The 20268-nt window shown below is 43.6% G+C and overlaps 1 protein-coding gene across 1 annotated transcript; it reads right to left on the bottom strand.

Annotated features, from left to right (window-relative positions):
• Window positions 1–17: 17 nt before the first annotated feature.
• nherf1a (NHERF family PDZ scaffold protein 1a) lies at window positions 18–19659 on the bottom strand. Its single transcript, XM_071922910.2, has 6 exons — window positions 18998–19659; window positions 6958–7128; window positions 4878–5031; window positions 4350–4396; window positions 2008–2124; window positions 18–1171 (listed from the first exon to the last, which is right to left on the bottom strand). The coding sequence occupies exons 1-6, from the start codon at window positions 19451–19453 to the stop codon at window positions 1013–1015; spliced, it is 1104 nt and encodes a 367-aa protein (XP_071779011.2). The 5' UTR covers window positions 19454–19659; the 3' UTR covers window positions 18–1012.
• Between the last annotated feature and the right edge of the window lie 609 nt (window positions 19660–20268).

The raw sequence follows: 20268 nt of genomic DNA, 5'->3' as shown, positions 1-20268 counted from the left end.
ACTCTCAGAACATTAACTTCATTTGATCCAAACGTTATATTTGTTAATCCTCATCAATACATTCTACAACACAAAGCCAACACCAGTACACTTGCACAGCGTATATTTCCACATCAAGTTCAAGTCCAGATGACGCTCGGATCAACTGGTGCGACTCTGCGTCCATCGGCACGATCAAAACAACTGAGGATTTTCGCTTTTTCTCGTGTCAGTCAAAATAAAATTTCCTCTCAAATCATTTACTGTATGTACAAATCTAATAAAAGATACATATGAAAAAAAATAATCTCTGTCATTTTTCTTAAAACAGATAAATCATGAGGACACGTTCGCTCTGAGGGTTTGTGTTTACAGAAGAGAAAAAAAAAAGATTGTCATGGATTGATGTGTTGGCAGTGAAGGCTCAGGAGCTACGATTTTATTCTGTACTGCAACTTAAATCACGCTGAGAATATTCTCTTGTGATTGTTCATTCATAGATGCTGACTATAGAAGCAAATACATATTCCTTAAAACTAGTTGCTGTTGCAAGCAATCACTCTGATTGCAGAAATCAAAAGTTGACTGTATTTAAAGACATCGTTTCAAACTTTATTATCAAAAATCTGCCAATAACTCATTATTTTCCCTATGCCCCGTTATTCCTTGCATTTTCCTTTTCCTAAGAGAAACTGTACATCGCTATTTTCTTCTCTTTTTCCATCTTTACTTTCAAACATTCTTAATATATTATCGCTCATTCCTACGGAGTGACATTTCAACCGTTCTTAAAAACAAAGAGGAACAGTGGTCGAATCCTAAATTAAAACAATGAAATTAAAATCAGCAAAATAACACTGTTTCACATTAGACGTTCTAAATGAATCGAACACGTTGTGTAAAGGTAAGAACTGGAAACCGAAGAGGAGAGACGGATGGACAGAGGAGAGAGAGAGAGAGGGAGGGAGGTCATCCCTCGGCTCTCTGGCTGGAGGGAGAACAGAGGAGATGTTGTTGTTGTTGTTGATGTTGTTTATAAGTTGCTGAACAGTTCGTTCCTCTTGCTCCAGTCCATGGGCGGGGCTTTCTTGGCCACTCGCTTCTGGTGGGCTCGCTCCCTGGCCTGGGCCAGCGACATGCCCAGCCCCAGGCCGCCGTCCGCCTCCCGGGCCGGCTCCGGAGCCCGCTCCATCTGGACACACACACACACACACACACACACACACACACACACACACACAGTCACAATATGTACCGTACTGTGGCCCTCATGCAAACTTTCTGGAGTTTTCCACGACTTTCCATGACTAAGTTGGAGCGCTTCCATGATATAAAAAATGTTATAGAATACATAACTTGAAAAAATATATAATGTACAAAACAGCTGAAAACCATCATTTAATGCCAGGAATGTGTGTGAAATACATTCTGCTGTATTCCTGTAAAATGACCCATTTGTAAAATTAAATTAATTAAAAATAATTCATGACCAAAGAATTTATCAAATTCCCTGACTTTTCCTGTCTGGAATACAGGATAAATTCCAGATACATATTCCAGAAATTCCACCAATGAGAACCCTGATATATACATATAAAATTATATATTTATGAAGACGATTTTCAAATAGAAAAATAAATTTAGTTTGTTATTAACTCTTAATCACACCAATGTAAGAGTATATGGCCAGCTGCGATTTGAAAATGTTGTGCATCTGTACAGTAAATCAGAATGCTATTGTTATTATTAATAGTAGTAGTAGCAGTAATAGCAGTAATGGTAATAATAATAGTAGTAGCAGTAGCGCACAAGATAAAAAAAATAAATACCATGTATATATGTAATAAAGTTAACAGTATAAAAGATGTCACATGAAAAATGTTATATAAACAAGTTTATACAAATGTGTTTTAGCAACTGATATGGCCCTGATAACAAAAGCTTGACCAGTCCCCACCCAAACACACACACACACACACACACACACTCTCTCTCTCACACACACACCCATGTGTATATATACTGTACCTCTGGTGGTGGGGTGCTGGCGGTTGCTCTTGGGAGCGATGCGTTGGAGGAGGCACTGGAAGTCGACCGGCTCACAGACACTTTGGGCTGCACCTCTACTGCTGCCTTACCGTTCACCTGCAGAACACACCAGAACACACCAGAACACACATTTTTCACTTGACCTATATGGTGGACTGCATCATGTTGTCCACTAGGGGGCAGGAGACACCATTATAAAGCCTCTCCACTCAGTTTGAGGTCCGGTATTCATACTGACAGGCAGATCCACTCAGCACTTTGTAGCAGTTTACAACCCAAAAAAAAAAAAAAAGTGTTTTTGAGTGGAGTTACTCTTTAATCAAGTATCCTCATCACTCACTTATTAACGCTAAACAGCATCAGCACTAATCTGTGTCTAGAACGGAAAAAATTGTTGAAACATTAACATGCAGCTAAAAAAAAAAAGCAATCCCTGATCATTTCCACATTCTTGCACTGCAGTGTCCTAATCCATATTACTCGGCGTGACTCAGTTTGTATACAAACGCAATCCGCAAGCAATTCCCAAGCAGCTGCTCATTCTAAAAATAAACTCATGGCACTGTAAGTGGCTTTGGACAAACGCTGTAATATGCTGCACGCTCAGAGCAGAAAAGCCCTCCGGCAACATTTCCTAGCTGCTTTGCGAAAGGCCTTTAACGCTGTGAGAAGGACGTTTTGCAAAACAACAGCGATTGTATTTTCCTTTACTACAGATTCCTACATTCCTTATTTCCTCTGCACTCAAAACTTACTCACTTTTCTCCCAGAAAACACTGAAATGTACAGTATGATCCTCAATAAGGGTTTTATTTTGAAGGTTTCCACCAGAAGTGCTATTTGTTTTTCTGGCTGGCTTGACACAGGTCTGCTTGCAGGGGTTGAGCTTGTTTGCACATGTGACAGAACACTAAATAAAATAAAAAAACATGTCATGTGAGGTCTGTATAGAAAATGACATGAGTACTTTCATAGTTTCTAGCATGAAGCTTCAATCAGCCAGAGTCTCACAGTATTGTATGTGTGGGTAAATTAGAGGCCATCTGCTTTTATGGCGTGGCTCAGCTGATAAGAGACAGAACACACACACACACACACACACACACACACACACACACACACACACACAAGGTCAGAGGTCCCTGTGAACGTTTATGGCGAGTGCGCTGTTATGTAATTGTGAATGAATAACTAAACTGTGTGACTGCGCTCGCCGCTGCACTGAGCGTGTCCGCATGTGCGAGAACGCGAATAGGCCCTCGTTAGCCATCTCATTAGCATAATCCCCCACACGCCCTGGGAATTACAGCCACCTCAATCCCATGATCCTCCAGGCCACAGAGAGAGAGAGAGACACTGGCCCACTGTCCGTTGCTCCCGTTGCCATGGTGAGGGGTCAGCGGCAATGTCACCGGGGGGGCCAATCCACTTTTCCCATGGTGTCACTAGTGTGCCTGCATGTGTGTGTGGAGGAAGGGGGGTGGGGGGGGGGGGGGGTGGGGGGGGGGGGTGCTGTTCCTTCCTAGAGGAGTGTGTTTACTTTTGATAAACTCTCCCTTCTGTGCCTATGTTTGGATTAGACCGATATATGGGGCCGATATTGGCCTATTTATTGTAGAATTGATCAATACTATATTGGCTGTCTATGGGAAGCCATTACCCTGAATTGATTCTAATGAGACATTTTGATCAGATTCCACACATGTATGAATATGTTTTAATATTATTGAAATGAGAGTTTTAGTGTCCCATGATGGTCTACATGCTGTTTCAGGGGCTTTTCCACAAAATTCCAGGGGGAAACACTGTTGTACAGGCGTGAAAATGGTCAAATTTAAAGATATTTAACACTGACATAAATATTGGTGTCAGTATCGGCCTCCCACAACCCATATCAGTCGAACTCTGGTCTGTATCTGTACAGTATGTATGCGTTTTACACTCCTTTTTACAGGAAAGCTGTCAGCACGTGACGACAGCCAGAGCAACACGCAACACTGTCCAGAACTCCTAATCTGCAACCAGGAATGTCCAGAGAGGATCAGCGGGGCTTTTCCAGGCCGCTATCTGCTATGCTGAGGTGTGTGAGTGAGTGTGTGTGTGTGTATGTGTGTGTGGGGGTGTAGTTGCGTGGGTAAAAAACGGTCAAATAGATCTATCACAAGTGTCAGTGAATCACCCCGCCACACCGTTAAGACAGACACTTTCAGCAGCAGTAATTCTTATGCAGTTCTAGGTATGGGCGCTCGTATGGGCAGAAAAGGCAAACGTGCCCGCTAATGCAAACACACACACACACACACATACACACAAGTCCTCACCTCATCCTCCTCTGATGCTCTATTGGACGCAGGCTCAGGAAGAGGTCCTACAGGGGAAAAAGAAGACAGAAAAGGCTCAGTTCATCTACATCAAAATTAATCTTTTAGTTTGATAATATTTGATATTCTTTTAGTTTGATGTATGTTACATACAGTCAAGAATATGCCTAATAAAGAGGTCATTGTTTAGGCCTATTCATGAACATCCTTATTAGTAACTAAGGCCTAATAAGGAAACCTGAACCAATCTGGTTGCAGTTTATCATGAATTATGTGCTTGTTTAGATATGGCTTCCACATAGATTTCTGCTGATTTTGCTTGATCTTTGCACTCTATTATAATGATAACTACATGATCAAAGTTGAACTTACTTCAGCTTAAGTTCCACACCCTGCCATGCCTAACCCATGGTTGATACTGCATGATATAACAGACCCTTGGTGCAGCTGAACTGGATCCTTTCCAAGTGGCGGATCAGATAAGACAGTACTGTGTGTGTGTGTGTGTGTGTGTGTGTGTGTTGGTACCGGTGAGGTGCTCCTCGGTGGGCACGGCGTTGCAGCTCTTGAAGAAGTCGTCGGTCTCGGGGTCGACGACCAGCAGGCTGGTCTCGTCCCCTCCGGCCTTGATGGCCATCACCACCTCCGAGTGCTGCATGCCAAGCACCGACATACTGTTCACCTGCAGGAGGAAGAGGAGGAGGAGAGGAGGAGGAGAGGAGAAGAGGGGAGAGGAGGAGAGGAGAAGAGAAGAGAAGAGAAGAGGAGAGAGGAGAGGAGAAGAGAGGAGAGAGGAGAGGAGAAGAGGAGAGAGGAGAGGAGGAGGAGAGGAGAGGAGAAGAGAAGAGAAGAGAAGAGGGGAGAGGAGAGGGGAGGAGAAGAGGAGGGGAGAGGAGAGGAGAGGAGAAGAGGGGAGAGGAGAGAAGAGGAGGAGAGGAGAGGAGAGGAGGAGAGGAGAGGAGAGGGAGGAGGAGGGGAGGGGAGGAGAGGAGAGGAGAGGGAGGAGGAGGAGAGGGAGGAGGAGGAGGAGGAGGAGGGGAGGGGAGGACAGGAGAGGAGAGGAGAGGAGAGGGAGGAGGAGAGGAGAGGAGAAGAGAGGAGAGGAGAGGAAAAAGGAAAAGGAGAGATGAAAATACTTGCTTCACTTTAATTTGATATACTTTATTATTATTTTACTTTATTATAGGTGGTGAGAGTGAGTATTGGGTGGGACATGTTAATGCATTACACTTTATTATTACTTTTCTGAGTAATAGTAAGTAGTGTAATACATTACTATTTCAATTTCTGTAATAATATCACAGCCACTAATCAAAAAAATAAGTCGCTACTTTTGTTATCACCCTCTCTAAATCTCAGATTGGAGCTTATTTATCTAAAAACTAACCAATATATCCCACCCCATTTTTTGGAGTTGAAGGAGACATCTCCATCTCCATCTCCTTTCACCACGCTTCACCAACACGCATCTGTAACCCCTCACTGACAATGGAAGAGTAATGGTAGATATGATGGAAAATGTCTGGGAACGTTGTTATTACAAGGTGTGGTATCTGGGAAACCCTTTTCGGCCGTGCGCCCTCCCAGAGTTGGAACTAATCAAGCATTCGGGGAGATCGGTTGCTGAGGAATTCCTGTGGGAGGAAAATCTGAGGTGGGAATACCGTCAGGAATCTCTCTCGCCGACTCCCACACTCCTGGCACCGGACAACAGCGCCCTTATACATGTGCGGTGCCTATATACGTCTGTGTGTTTCTACATTCGGCTGTGCTTCAAACAGGGTTCCCTCCCTGGCCTTGATATAAAACTCTGTTCGGAATGCTTCCATGAGCTAAAAATGTGATTTCCTCCTGGTTTGTTCATGTTGTTTTTCAGCTCAGAAAAGCTTTAAAGGAGCAAAGTCTGGTTTCCATTACAGTCGGACTTCCGGTGGCCAAAAACAGCTGAAAACCACCATCTAATGCAATGAATGCATGAACCAAGTTGTAAAGCACATCCTGGTATATCGCTGTAAAGTTTTGTAAAATTCCCCAGAGAATGTAACAAAGTCCCGGTCTGAAACCCCTTAAACTTCAAGAGGCTCAGACCTAAATCTGGATACAGTTGCAGTATTATCGTGCTGGCTTCAGCGGGACTATTTCAACGGCATCGTTCCTCCACCCCACCGGTGGGAACGGCTCTGCAGACTGTCTGACCAGTCTGTAATTCACCCCAGAGACGCGGTAAGTGGATTAACTCCGGTCCTGTTACGTACGACATGGCCTGAGGGGCTGCACCGCAACAACACAACCCGGGATGAAAGGCCCACTTCCCCTTCAAACAAACACTGCAAAATACCCCTGATGCCACACACACACACACACACAGCCGAGCACACCTGCACGCAAACACAGACGCACACTCTCCATTACCTAATACCGCTTGTGATTGCAGTTTCCCACTCGCCCCCTGATGTAATAGGATTACAGCTGACACACATACAAACACAAATACATACCCACACACACAGCCGTGCAGCACTCTCACCGATCAGGGAAACGCATGAATGAGTGAACCTCTGTGTGTGTATGTGTGGGGGAGGGGGGTCAGTGAGTGTGTGTTGTGTACCTGGACAATCTTGTCCTGTGGCTTCAGGCCGGCTCTCTGGGCCGGAGAGTCTTCGTCCACGGCTCTGATGTACTGGCCCGGCTTGGTCTTCTCGCTGTGCAGGTTGAAGCCGTAGCCGCTCGACCCCTTCTTCATGTGGCAAAGACGAGGCCGCAACTCCGCTTTCCCGTCCTGCACAGACACAGAGAGAGGCAAATCCAGTTTGTGCACATCTTTGACAGCATGACAGTTCATTTCAGTGATAAAGATATATTACAATATACACTAAAACACACTTTTGATGGCACAACAGTTACTTTAACAAACCTGCGACCACATAGCAGTCGTTTAAAAATTATATCATATTATAGTACAAAGACACACAACTTAGACCACATAAAAGTTTACCAAAAACCACCACTAATACCGCTAATTATGTAAGTGATCACATCAACAACTACATTGTCTGGCATAAGAATGAGATTTATTTATCCATTTCACTCTCTTTTAGCTTCACTGGTGTGTTATTGTTTTATAAAAACAATGAACACAGTGGTTTACAGTGATTTTAGAACAGCTAAGAGACCTAATAGTTGTCTAATAGGCTAAAATCACTGCAAATCCCAGCCTCGTGTGGCTTATTGGTTTTTATAAAAAGGTAATATGCATCACAATACGCAACAGAAATACTTCCCAAACTCTGCACTTGAGCTGGGAGAGAGCTCAATAACCGGGTGACGATTTTCACATTTAAAGAGAAGGATGCCATTTGGTGGATGCAGTGTTAGTGCCTTGCTCTACCCATTGAGCTACACAGGACCCCCATCTTAGACACAAAAAAACGTACCACATATGTCTCCATTGCAATAAACATCCAAAACCGTCTGAAAACTAACACTCAGCAATGTCTTAACACTACACGCCTGTTCTAAATGACAGAGTTATGCATGTCAGGAAATAACTTCCCTATTCATGTACTGTACACATTGTGCTTGTCTGGACAAACAAAACATCAAGTCAGATTCAAAAAAGCAGAACACGAGAGACGAGGTAGTAGAAATGGGACACAATCTACTACTAAACTCTGTGTGTGTGTGTGTGTGTGTGTGTTTGTATGTGTGTATGAGTGAGAGCTTGTGTAGCACCACTGCTGCTGACTTCACTTCCTGAAGCAGTAGCAGGTCTATGTTCTGTAGCATACTGTAGGTTAATCCTGCAGCGGACAACTGCTTAGTTAAGTATATAAGCCCACATGTGGGTGAAGGACCAGAGCAAGTGTTTCCTTTACATTCATTTACCTTACCATAGAAAGCCATCATCTGGCCTTATTGCCCAGCCGGCCCAAAAATATAAATAACAATTACAGAACTTTGCAATGCACTGTTGTACTTATATCATGAGCTTAACATTAATATAAGAGCCTTTCTTAAACTACAACACCTACTGGAATTGATCCTGGAATGGGTTCATCATCATCATTCAATATTTCTAAAATACAGGGGATCCAACGGTGCTTATCTCTTTTATCTCATGCTACGGTCCTTTTAACAGGCAAGATTAAAATATTTGTCTATCTTGCACAATCAAGTCATTGATTGAACTGCGGACTGATATGTTGTTCAGACTGGGAATGCGTTGTACAACACGATTCAACTGTTAAATGTTTAAGTTAACATTTCAAATTTGGTTTGAAATGTCTGCGGGATATAAATAACGAGTAATAACGAGTTTTAACATACAACATTTCAATGGGAATAATACTTATATGGAAATTAGCAATTAGCTATTTATTTGCACTATTTTTAGTTTTAAATTTCAAATGGGCAACAGAGTACCCGAATAACTGTTTACATCTAGTCTGCTAGCATACATGCATAAGTGACAAGTAACTCTAAAACCTTTTACAGCCAGGATAGAACATTAGGCAGCGACTATAGGAACATCTGATGCCCTAATAAAAAGTGTCCCTCACCCCCCCATTGCACTTCCATTGCCTGATAAAACCACCACTATCTACACAACGGCCTCGGCTATCACCAGTCATTTGTTAATGATTCCCTGCCGCTCGATCATTTAAGATCAGCCGTTGCAACCTCAGCATCCACTCAGGACGGGCAGACCCTCTCACTTACTTTACACACTTGGGAAATGGTTTATGTATTGATCCAGCAGTTTATGTAAAATCGAGGTGGTTTATGATTGCTGAAACTTCCTGAATGAGTAAATGGCGTGCTTGGCAGGAGCTGAGGTGAGGCCATGGCCAAACTGAACTTTTGGATGGAACGGTTCATTTATGACAAAGCCGACATAACCTGTGGCTGTTAATGAAGATTATAACGATGATATTAAAATTGAGGTGCAAAGTACAGCATTGGAATGCTTTGAGTAGCCTACTGCTATCTCATTTTCCATGCTGTAACGGTTATGATAAAAGTACTGCTAGAAGTTTTTCAGCTTTATTGTTTGTGCGTTCGTGTGCTTGTTGGAAAGTCAGCTGCTAAACAGCGTTGCATTGGTGTACTATTTCGGAACATGAAACCCGAAAGACATACAATAACTCGGAAACGTGGACAGCAAAATTTTTCCAACTTAATCATCCGACTTGCACAATGTTATCAACAGCACACCCACAGGTCCTGATAGTTTGCTCTCACCGATATCTAAACAGTGTGGGTCTCTCTGGACAGGCATTTGAGTCAGTCAGGCGAGGTGAATGAGAGCCATATAATCCATTTACCTCGCCACGTGGGGGAAGAGAGCATCTGCCCGAGGCACAGGGGGTGAACAGAGATAGATTGCCACCTCTATCTCTCTCTCACTCTCTCTCTGTCCTTCTGCCAATCCAAGTAAATCTACAGTCAATCTGAGGAAGACCTTGGGAGCATGTGCCAGAGAAATGGAGGACGGAGACGTCTCCCTCGTTTACCGTCGGCATAAATCTCTCTCTCTCTCTGTCAGCTTTGCTTTATTCTTATCTCTCTTTCTCTTTCGGCCCGTGAAGACAGATATCCCCGGGCCAGTCCCAGTCTCCGACATCTTGCAAATGTACGAACAGAGCCTTGGCGGGGTGTGGAGGGGTGTCGGTGGTGCCGGTGTTGACTGGCCTTTGAGCGGCTGGCCGGAGATCAGGGGGCTCAGGCCTCTCCCTCTCCCCGGGACAAAATCTGTTATTGTGGGCCACTGTGGGCTCCGGGACCCCCTGAGGGGCCGGGGGCCTGGGCGTAGTGACAGGGAGCAGCGTGGGACTGGAGCGGGGAAACGAAAGGCAGGAAGGGAAGCGCGGGAAGGGTGCCAGGCTAAGTTTCCTCTCGATCAGTTCTATAACGAACCTTTGAAGTGGCGATTTCTGCCTGGAAAGAGTGAAATTCAATTTTCTCTGAAGAGCAAGTCCAGAAGAATCATCCCATTCATCGTACAGTCTGATACAAGAGCACTTTATTATATTCGCTAACCTTGACTTATCTCTAGGCTATATCGTTAATACGAGCTCTTTTATAAACAGCAGGACAGCAGGCGTCTCTCTGGCTGTCTAGGATAGACTGCTGTCCTCCACCGCTTCCTTTGTAGCAGGCCTCTATGTGAAAAAAGCTGCTGTTTGCTGAAGCTGAGAACTGGGTAAACAACATAGAAAAAAAAAAAAGTAAACACAGAGTCTCTACCACTCTATGGGCTCCACGACACAGAATTAGGAGAAAATAATAGCCATCTGGCTCAGCAGTGCATGTGTGTGTGTCTGAGAGAGAGGGGGGGGGAGAGAGAGAGAGAGAGAGAGAGAGAGAGAGAGAGAGAGAGAGAGAGAGAGAGAGAGAGAGAGAGAGAGAGAGAGAGAGAGAGAGAGAGAGAGAGAGAGAGAAAAAGTGGTGTCCACAGCATTTGTGTTAATCATCACATGCAAGTACGTTCTTTCACTACAATTGACTATTGATTTCTAGTTTCTCATTTTCTCTCTTTATTCTGTCTGTCTGTTGGTATACATACACAGGAAAACCACAGCTTAGTGGTGCAACAATGAGCAGCATTGAAGCACTTGAGACAGCAAGTACAATACTGACACTGTTGAGCTCTATAATGATGACAGCACTAGTGGGTAAAGTCCACGAGTGTCTGTTAAACATGCTGCATGATCTGCGATGCTTACTGCTGACAGCAACACTTCCCTGAAGATAAACATCTTTCAGAGATAACGTGCGTCCAAGTGGCAGTGAGATGCCTCGTGTGATGATGGCACAGCCTAGAAATTCACTGCAACTTTCTTGAGATAATTCAAGAGAATAAAGTTGTGAATAGCTAACATTAATTGTATGATACTCCCCTCCACAGGGAGGTCAGAGTCAACTACAGAACAGCAACCCCCAGTTGATAATCCGTGTCTTGCTCAAGGACACTTCAGCAGGATGGATGCTTCCCGATATGCGGGCAAAGGAGGAATTGGAATTAGCTAGGCCAAACTACAACATACTGGCAGTAGAGATTTGTCTTTGTCTCCTGGAAAAGTCTTTTTCTGGACTCCAAGATGGACAGCCAGAAACAAAAAGCTTTCTTGTTCCCTATACTTTATCTTCATTGGAAGAGAATGCAAGAACATGCACAAACATATGTGCATGCATCCATTTTGCTAGACTTTCAGCATCCAACTTATATTTGTCGTCAAGGTAGAAGGAAAAAGTTGGTCAAATTAAACTTTTGTTACCACTATCTGCCTGCAGGCGCGGTAGATGGCTTTTAATGCCAATATTGGCATTGGAGTTTACCATTGTCCTATTGAAAACAATGAACATCCGGGTTGCTGTCTACAACATACTGCTAATGGAGGATTAGTTGAGTTTTAGTATGCTGGTACAAGCGGCAGCTGGCAGCCATTGTAAACATTCCCTAAGCCTGCTGAATATCAAAGGTTAATGGTTTTACAGCTCGCTGTGGTTAAACATGAGATCTTATGCTCTACCCTGGTGTCCCATAATGATCTCTGACTTGTTGGGAGGACCTTGAACTGAGGGCGAAACACTCAGAATAGGTGTGATGTGAAAACTTTACAAGGCTATTTCTAATCCCAATTGCACAGACAGAAACAATAACATTAACGTTATACAGCTGCAATCGCAAAGTCTTAAATCTAACACATCTTGATCCATTTGTTACAATCTATCTAAATGAGAAGCAGTCTACAACCATTAGTGTAGAATCAACACTACATACCCACATAGGTTTCTCTGAGTGTTGCATGTATTGTGACACTCTTGAACCTTACAGCCCCACTTGCACAAGCCTCTTGAAATAATGTTCAACTTGAGAGGTCCAGGGATCGCTGCAGTCCACAGTACGCCTTGATAGCAAGCATTACGCAACTGACTTTTCTGTGGTGTAAAGCCCAAACAAAGAAAAATGGCAGCTTTGGTATCTGTCCACTTAGTCATTTTCTACTTTGAGTAAATTCAGAGGAAAGAGAAAAAAATGTGTCTAACTTGCTCTCTGTATTGCTCAATTGATATACCTGCTAAGACTTGTTGGACCCAGGATGGAAGATAGAGATCTGATTGGAGTTGCAATGTCATACCACCTTTGGGAAGAATAGTGGAGACTCGATGGAGAGATGACCAGGCCGGTGAAGGGAAGGGAGAGCTGAGCGGCTAGTCATGGCAGAACTCCCCAACACTGAACAGTAATGACTGGGATCACAATAACTTTGGGACATAACAATAGCGTCAGTGCACTATGGACTAAAGCTCCAACAGCGACCACTGAGAAAGTATAATCCTCAAATCCAACTTATTTCAAAGTGTTTGTGCCTCAACAACACCAAGACAGAAATAATCAGAGACAGCCAGTCACTAACTGTGTGTGATGTTAAATTTTTTCACAGTCTGACTCACAGTCTGTAGTGTGTCCCCAGCCTAATCAGAGACTAAGACTGGTGGGCATAGTGGCTCGCTGACTGACTTATGTGCCTGTCTGATGAACGTGATAACATTTAACTTTTGTGTTTATTGCCCGAGGATGTTACCAGCTTACACAGTCAACACAGACTACATAGAAACGTCATTACATGTAGTATTATGGTTATCATTGTGTGTCGGAGACAAAAACAAACCATGGCTGTAGCTGGAGCGCTATAGCAACAAGCTAGAGAGGACAGGAAGTGGTTTCCTCATGTAGGCTGACTGCGCTCCACCCGAGAGCTCATCTACTGACAGAGGAACTTGCTCTGTGTGTGTGTGTGTGTGTGTGTGAGCACCGGTTTTACCATTGGCCTTTACCCACACATTCTGCAACTGAAATGCAAGAGTCTGACATCACTACCTTCTGTTTTCTGGGCCCTAAAGTCTGTACTGATGTGTTCTGGGACGTTTACATTTTAGTCATTTAGATGATGCTGTTATCCAGAGCGACTTGCAATGAGTACAACAGTAGTAAAGCCTTCAATTCCTAGATAACCATAATAACAAAGAATCAACAGTAAGAAGATCAAGGGTCAGAGTCCAGACAATATTCCTGTGACCACAGAATGATCATGTAACAGGGAGGTGCTACGAAAAGAAATAGAACACGATCTAAGGAGAGAGAGAGAGAGGGGATTTTCTTTAGATTTTGATGAGAGTGCATTAGAGCAAGTAGACATGGGAGAGAGGATATGATTCAACGGGGAAAGGGTGACAAGTACGGGCTGATACAAGTACAGACAGATATGACATTTTCAAAGTACGATTATCTTGGCTGAAATTATCTCAATATATAATATTATCTTGATAATTAGTAATAAGATGAAATCCTTAAAAACAGTGCTGCATGCTTCAATTACAAAAAAACGAAGACTTTATAACATGTAAAATATTTGACTTTTTTCTTGAAAAACAAAATTATAAAATGCTCATTTAGCTTATAAAAACTGTACGAATAGTTTTAAAGAACACATAAAAATACAAAAAGTTAGAAAAATCTACCAGCCTGCATCCAGGATCCACATGAAGTTGCTGGTTATCGCAGTGGTCATGGTAATAAAAATTAGGGACGGTGTCATAACCATTTTTTTTTTTTTACCATGATATATAGTATCACCGGTTATTGTCCCATCACTAGCCCCCCCATCTCACACCACCTGCCCCTGTTCTCCATGATCTGAACATCTCTCGACCAATCACTGTTTGGTCATGCTGACAGAGTGAATGCTCAATTTAGCAGCGACTCTGATTAGAGGGGAAAGCAGGCTGAGCCCAGAGCTTGAGGACAAAGCCCTGTATATAACATAGAATCAATGCATTCACTAACCAGTTTTTAGAGAGAGAGAGACTTCAAAGACGCTTTCATAATTACTTGCACCAAATGCAATTAGAATCCCTGTCATGCCAAAGACCCTGATTACATCTTGATGGATCTGCAGGCCTTTTTGGACAGCTTAACTTCTCGGTCCAGTCTTAAGCTGAAGGGAGCGAAATTGCTGTGGGACTGATTGCTAAAACCCTCCTGTCATCTAAGCAAGGGCATTCTAAGCATGTCCTTGGTTAACCTTAAGTGGAAAAATGTGAAAAATGAATGGATTGCTGGATGTCCTTTGTGCGGTGCATGTCAATGAATGGACTTCAATTATGAATAAAAGGTGTGGGAAGTTTGGACTACTGACTGACGCTGTGGGAGTGTATGTATTTTGAGTATGTCATGGAAAAAAACAAGCTGCGGCGGTGAGGATGCGATGATGTCAACGCCACTTTATTGAGTTTGTTTTGGATGGCAGCCCTCATAAAGATCTCGATAGAAACTAGTTGGCACAGGCGAGGCCATCAAGATCAAGTCCACTGAATAATAGTGCCATTGAGTGCACATTCAGCACTTTAGAAGAAATTTAGAAGAAATTTAGAGTGTTACATAAGTGCCAATACAATGTCTCTCTAATCTATAAACGCAATACCGTAGGTAAAGGTGTTTTGTCGACCGAATCGTAAGTAAACCTGAGCAAAAGCGGCTGTATTGAGTAACACCAAAGTAATCTTTGATTTATAGCTTCCACTACCCCCGATTCAATAAAGTGCCAGATCAATTGTTCTTTTCCAGCACTCAGTGAGCCTGAGTGATAAGAGATGTTGTGAAACCCTGCAGAGAAGGCCTTTGTGACTCTGTGAGTCTGAGGTCGAAAGTCTTAAGTTCTCCTGTAACTGCCCAAAGAGGGAGTGGACGCAAGGAGAACACAGGGTGAAAAGTGTCCATGTTAAGTTATCAGGGTAAATATAACGAGTGAATGTCTTCTGTAAACGAGTAACTGAACTGTCCATTCATATGGGGGGTTAAGTTACGATGACGGGAAAGCTCATTTTCTCTGCCACTCAGACAAAAAGCAGCAGCGCAATCACTTCACAGGACAGAAAATGTCCTTTTTTATTATTGGTTGTGGACCCAATTACATCTAACCTCGCCGCTTTTAACACCAATGCATTTAGGATTCTGCTATTCCGTCATTTGTCTGACATTTTCAAGTCTTCAAGTGGAGAACAAATTGCTGTTTAATCCTCTGGCCAGCCCCCTCCTACCCACACTCACCACACACACATACACACACACACACACACATACACACTTCAATCCGGCCCTATTGACAGTGTGTGTTAAGAGGGGGTGTAGGTATTTCAGGGTCGGTGTGGCCTCCTTGTTGAGGCGTGAGAGTCCTCTCTCCTTTCCTCCCTGGCCGAATCCCCTTTCTCCCCATGCAAACACTGCGGACAAAGCCTCATTCTGCTGCTGGGAATCGCTATGGTGACCAACAGACGGCCCTCGGGGTGGTGGAGGGACTGAGTCGCTGGAGGCCAGGATGTTACCATAATATGATGACATGCTCACTCAACCCATGCTTTTATCTAAAGGGGAAAGCAATATCTGTGGAATTAGTTATAGAAGTCCTTCTTAAGAATGTCACTATGACGATTTTGGTTAATTTAGTGTGGAAAAAAGTTCAGTATCCTTTCAAATACTTCTTTGGGTGTGATACTTCTTTGGGTGGGACTTTGCCTGGGACAGCTAAAGCAAGTCAAATTAAAGAGAAGTACGTGAAAGGAGCTATTATTTGAAGTGTAATCACAGTTGTGCACAGTTGGGCTAGTTTCACGTCATCATCAGCCAGCCCATTCAAGTGTAGCCCTCTGGGAGGCTAGTATCGGAGGCCAGTATCAGGCCATCAGCCAAGCTCTGCCAAGTCTCCCATCAGGGAGGAATGTAGCTGGAGGTTCGCAGCATCCTAGCCAGCCAGCCAGGGCTTCTCACTCACTGGAGGCCAGAGCATTAGTGAAGGGAAAAGAGTCAGAGTAAGTAAGTAAAGAGAGACAGAGACTTGAACATCGCCATTTCCACTAGCAACACATGGCCAAAATGCCCACCTGAGGTAAACATACAATGTATAAGTTTATCAAAATGCTAATAAGTATGAGGATTCACAACTTGTTCCATTAGTCACTTTAAAAGGGTGCTAAATGTAGCATGTTTAAACATCAGTCTATGATTATATACCTTGATATAATTAACATAAACAAATCAGACCATGGTCGAGATGAGAGGTAGACTGTAACACACCAGTGGTATTGTTGGTGACCACATTTCCCATAAACCCTGTTGCTTCCTCTTTGCTTCTTCCATTAAACGTTTTCTCCTTGGCTTTACTGAAGACAATAAACATGTTAAAAGTCATTTTTCCATCTGCCTTTCACTCCTTCCACCATCTGCCATTGCCAGAAACTCTGAAAGCTTTAGCTCTTTTTGAGCTGGAAGAATAGCTAATAATCCTGTTTTGTGGCGTAAATCAATTTATGTCGTAAAGCAATACAGCCAATTTCCAATGAATCCGACGCAGTGTTACACAATGTAAAATTAATGTTCGGCAGTCGTCTCGGTGAAGAGGTCTCGTCTGTCTGTGGTAATTATACATGATGATATGCGTTGCACTGCACCTTTAGTATACTAGATTAGTGTCATGATTCAGTGTGTGGGCTGGAGAAAAAATTAAATTTTAAAAAATATCTCAAACTTGTGATAACTGATGACTTTGGGGCAGCAGGGTGAATGGGGAGACCAGCCTTCACCTGTTGGACCTGTGTTCAATTCCCTGTTTTGGCAAGCATCCGCCCAGCTCCAAGGCTGCTGTTCTGTAGCTGGCCCTGACCTCTGACCTCCCTGAAGAAGGGGGCAAGAGAAAAGAGGATTTCCCCAACTAATACAGCCATATTATAAGCCAGAAATCAAAACAACTTCCAATTCTAAGAGCTCCACGCCGCAAAACACCTCCAGAATAAAGCTATTTTCCACTGCTGTTGCACAACATATAAATCAGGGCCCAGACTTTGCACTGGCTAGCACAGTTACATAGCCTAGAAAAACCTTGGTGTGTCTTGTGACCCCTGCACACCCATGGCAGAATAACCTCATAAAAATGATTTCATAACCAGCAGCGAGAGCCACGTCTTTTAAAGAAAGAGACGGGAATACAGTACACCAAGGAAAGAAATTATGTCTGGAAAAATGTTTCAGATTTCTAGGAGGTGGAAGGCCCTTTGCAGAAGCATCCAAAACGTTCCCAATGCCTGAGGACCTGGATGCACATTTGGTGGGTGAACATGAATGGCGCTCCAAACCCCAAGTCGTTGTGGGATGTGACAGTGGTTGGGATAGCGAGATAATGAGAGGAGGGTGACACTGTCCAAAGTCACATCTGTTTTCTTGCTAGTAACAAATGTATTGGCCCTTTCTGTAAATACTGTCAATACGAAACACATTCAGAGGAACAGAAACAGTGATGCAGCTTCATCCAACACCTGGGACCTGAAACAAACCAAGACGCTCTTCCTTAGACTTAGGACAGCATCTAAAGTTCCCTGAGGCCTGTGCAATCACTAGGCACTATTTTTATCCCATAATGATAACTCATATCACTAAAAATCCTAACCAATAATGATCAGAGCATGAAACAAGATGTTCTGTCTTGTTGACACGCATCAAAGCAGCGAAGATTCTAGTCCGACAAGCCAAACCTGACCAGGAACTTAAGATGGGGTAACAGCGAGTCTGACAGACATTTATACCACAAAGACTCTGTTCAACAGGAATGGGTAGAGGCATTTCGCTATGCCGTGTCACCTCTCAGTCCTAGCTTATAGCTTTTCACTGGCTCTGGCACCAAAAGTGGCTGCTTAATAGGGGATCTTTTTCCACATAACCTTTGCAGCTCACAGGCACAGACGGCTACAGATTAGATGGGAAAATATAAGCCAGGCGCACTGCTGTTTTGGCTGAGATATCTCTTCGTGTCTTGTCTAGTCTGACTCCTGTACAGTAGCAATATGGAGTGCATTACACGCTTGTTGTTTTTAATAACTGATTTAATAAATGTTTTTTAAGTAACCTTACAGTGTATCTTATTTTATCAGGGTAGCAGGGCTACAGGTTTACAGCCTCTCAGTCTGACAGTTCTCCAGCTCTAATACTGTATATAGGCTACTTAAAAGTGGAAAAGCATCATTTGTACTTGGTTCCCTTAAAAGACCCTATTCTCATAATGTACACACCTCTTAGCACATAACTCAATACTTCTTAGGAATCAATAGAAGCCACTGGAATATTCGGCACTGAAGTGACCCACCAAGCAGCACTTACTTTAAAAAAAAAAAAATAATAAGTAAATTAAACTTTTTGAATTGGTTCAACCTGCTCGCTTTCACCCTCCACTGTCTATTTTGGTGGGAGATGATTGTCGGAATAACAGGCGAACCAGTTTAAAAAGTTAATATTTTTTAAATATGAGCACCTTGGTGGACTGAATGTATGCCGAAATGAAGAATGTACCTTAACGATTCAGAAAAGGTCTTAAATCGTGTTGTGGAGGTATGTATGTTTGCCCGTGGGCAAGGTCACATATTTTTGAATGGCTTTTTGCGTGACGTTCTCTCCAAATAAGAATGAAATGTAGTGCTGCTATGGTTTACCCTCTGTTAAAGGCTTGCTGTTTACCAACTTGTCTATTTTGAATGTTTTTAGCTGTAGACTGGGGAAAGTTTGAAGTGACTTGAAAGGACTTTGAGTTGTTGTAGTTTACCTTGGAGCTGACACTCAGCCTCTCCAGGGAGACCTCTCCGTTTTCTCCCGGGGCAGGGGTGGACTCCCTCGAGGTACCGTTGCTCTGTGCGTCCCCGCGGTCCGAGTCGCCGTCGCTCCCGGGTAGAGGGATCCCCTCCGTGGCGAACTCTTTCCGGCACGGCAGGTTGTATTTCTTCAGCAACTCTGTCGTCTCGTCGTCCACCACGACAAGCTCCAGAGCCCCGGAGGTGGCTCGTATCCTGGCGACCACCTGCTGATGGCTCTCGCCCTCCACGCTCTCCCCGTTAACGAAAGCCAGCCGGTCCCCCGCACGTAGCCCCGCGGATTCGGCGGGAGAGTCGGGCTCCACGAGCCTGATAAACTGCCCGGATTTGCCCTTCTCCCCGTGCAGGTGGAACCCGTAGCCGCTGGTTCCCTTATCCAGGAGACACAGTCTGGGTCGGAGGTTTGACATGTTTTTGCTGTTTTAGCAGACGAAAACTATCTATTTCCACTGTCCAAACGGTTTCAAAACTTCAAAATAGGCGAGACAACAACCATGCAGAAAAAAGTGACACCTGTCTTACTCGGAGAAAGCCTCCACTTCCGCAGAACTGAGTCAAGATCCACTCTCCGTTGCTAAAGTTGCGTTTTCACTCGTACCGCCCGGTTCACAGATCCTCCCCGAAACTATGTTGCAATCTTCTATTTTTCACAGCTCTAATCCGCCACCGTTCAAAGCATAGGTACCACTGTCAAGCTAGCCAGAATGAGAAGATAACATTTCCGGTCGAGTTTTCACAATAAAAGCCTTTTTGCAACCTTTTGAGTAATACTTTTACTTTTTTTACAGTTGCTTTGCTTCAGTAATGATTTTTCAATGTCTTGTTACTTCCAACAACATTGCCCAGATCAGTAGCAAGCACTGCAACACAATTGCTATCACTCCACCATTACATGAAAGGCTGTTAGAAAACCATTTATGGCTGTTTCTGAAATAGCAGCAACATTTATGGGTTGTAATACTATTTTTACTTTGTTTCTTTGGGTTACTGTTGCTGTAAAATAGTGTCATGTATTGAGTCTCTGCTTTGTATACACGTTACAGTATTGTGCTGCTACAAAAACAGTCACTGTATACTGCACACTATTTGTTGCATCGCCTAATTCAAAATGCTGTAACCTGAGCAGGAAGGGAAGGATATGAACGATGCTGCTCTTCCTGCCTGTGGCCTGGTGACCGGGGAACTTGGCAGACTGATGTCCACCTCGGTCGTGACTCAGGCCTGA

Source organism: Centroberyx gerrardi, chromosome 20 (assembly GCF_048128805.1).
Source record: "Centroberyx gerrardi isolate f3 chromosome 20, fCenGer3.hap1.cur.20231027, whole genome shotgun sequence".
Lineage (NCBI taxonomy): Eukaryota > Metazoa > Chordata > Actinopteri > Beryciformes > Berycidae > Centroberyx > Centroberyx gerrardi.
The sequence above is the reverse complement of the archived record's forward strand: the minus strand, read 5'-3'. Positions and strand labels throughout refer to the sequence as shown.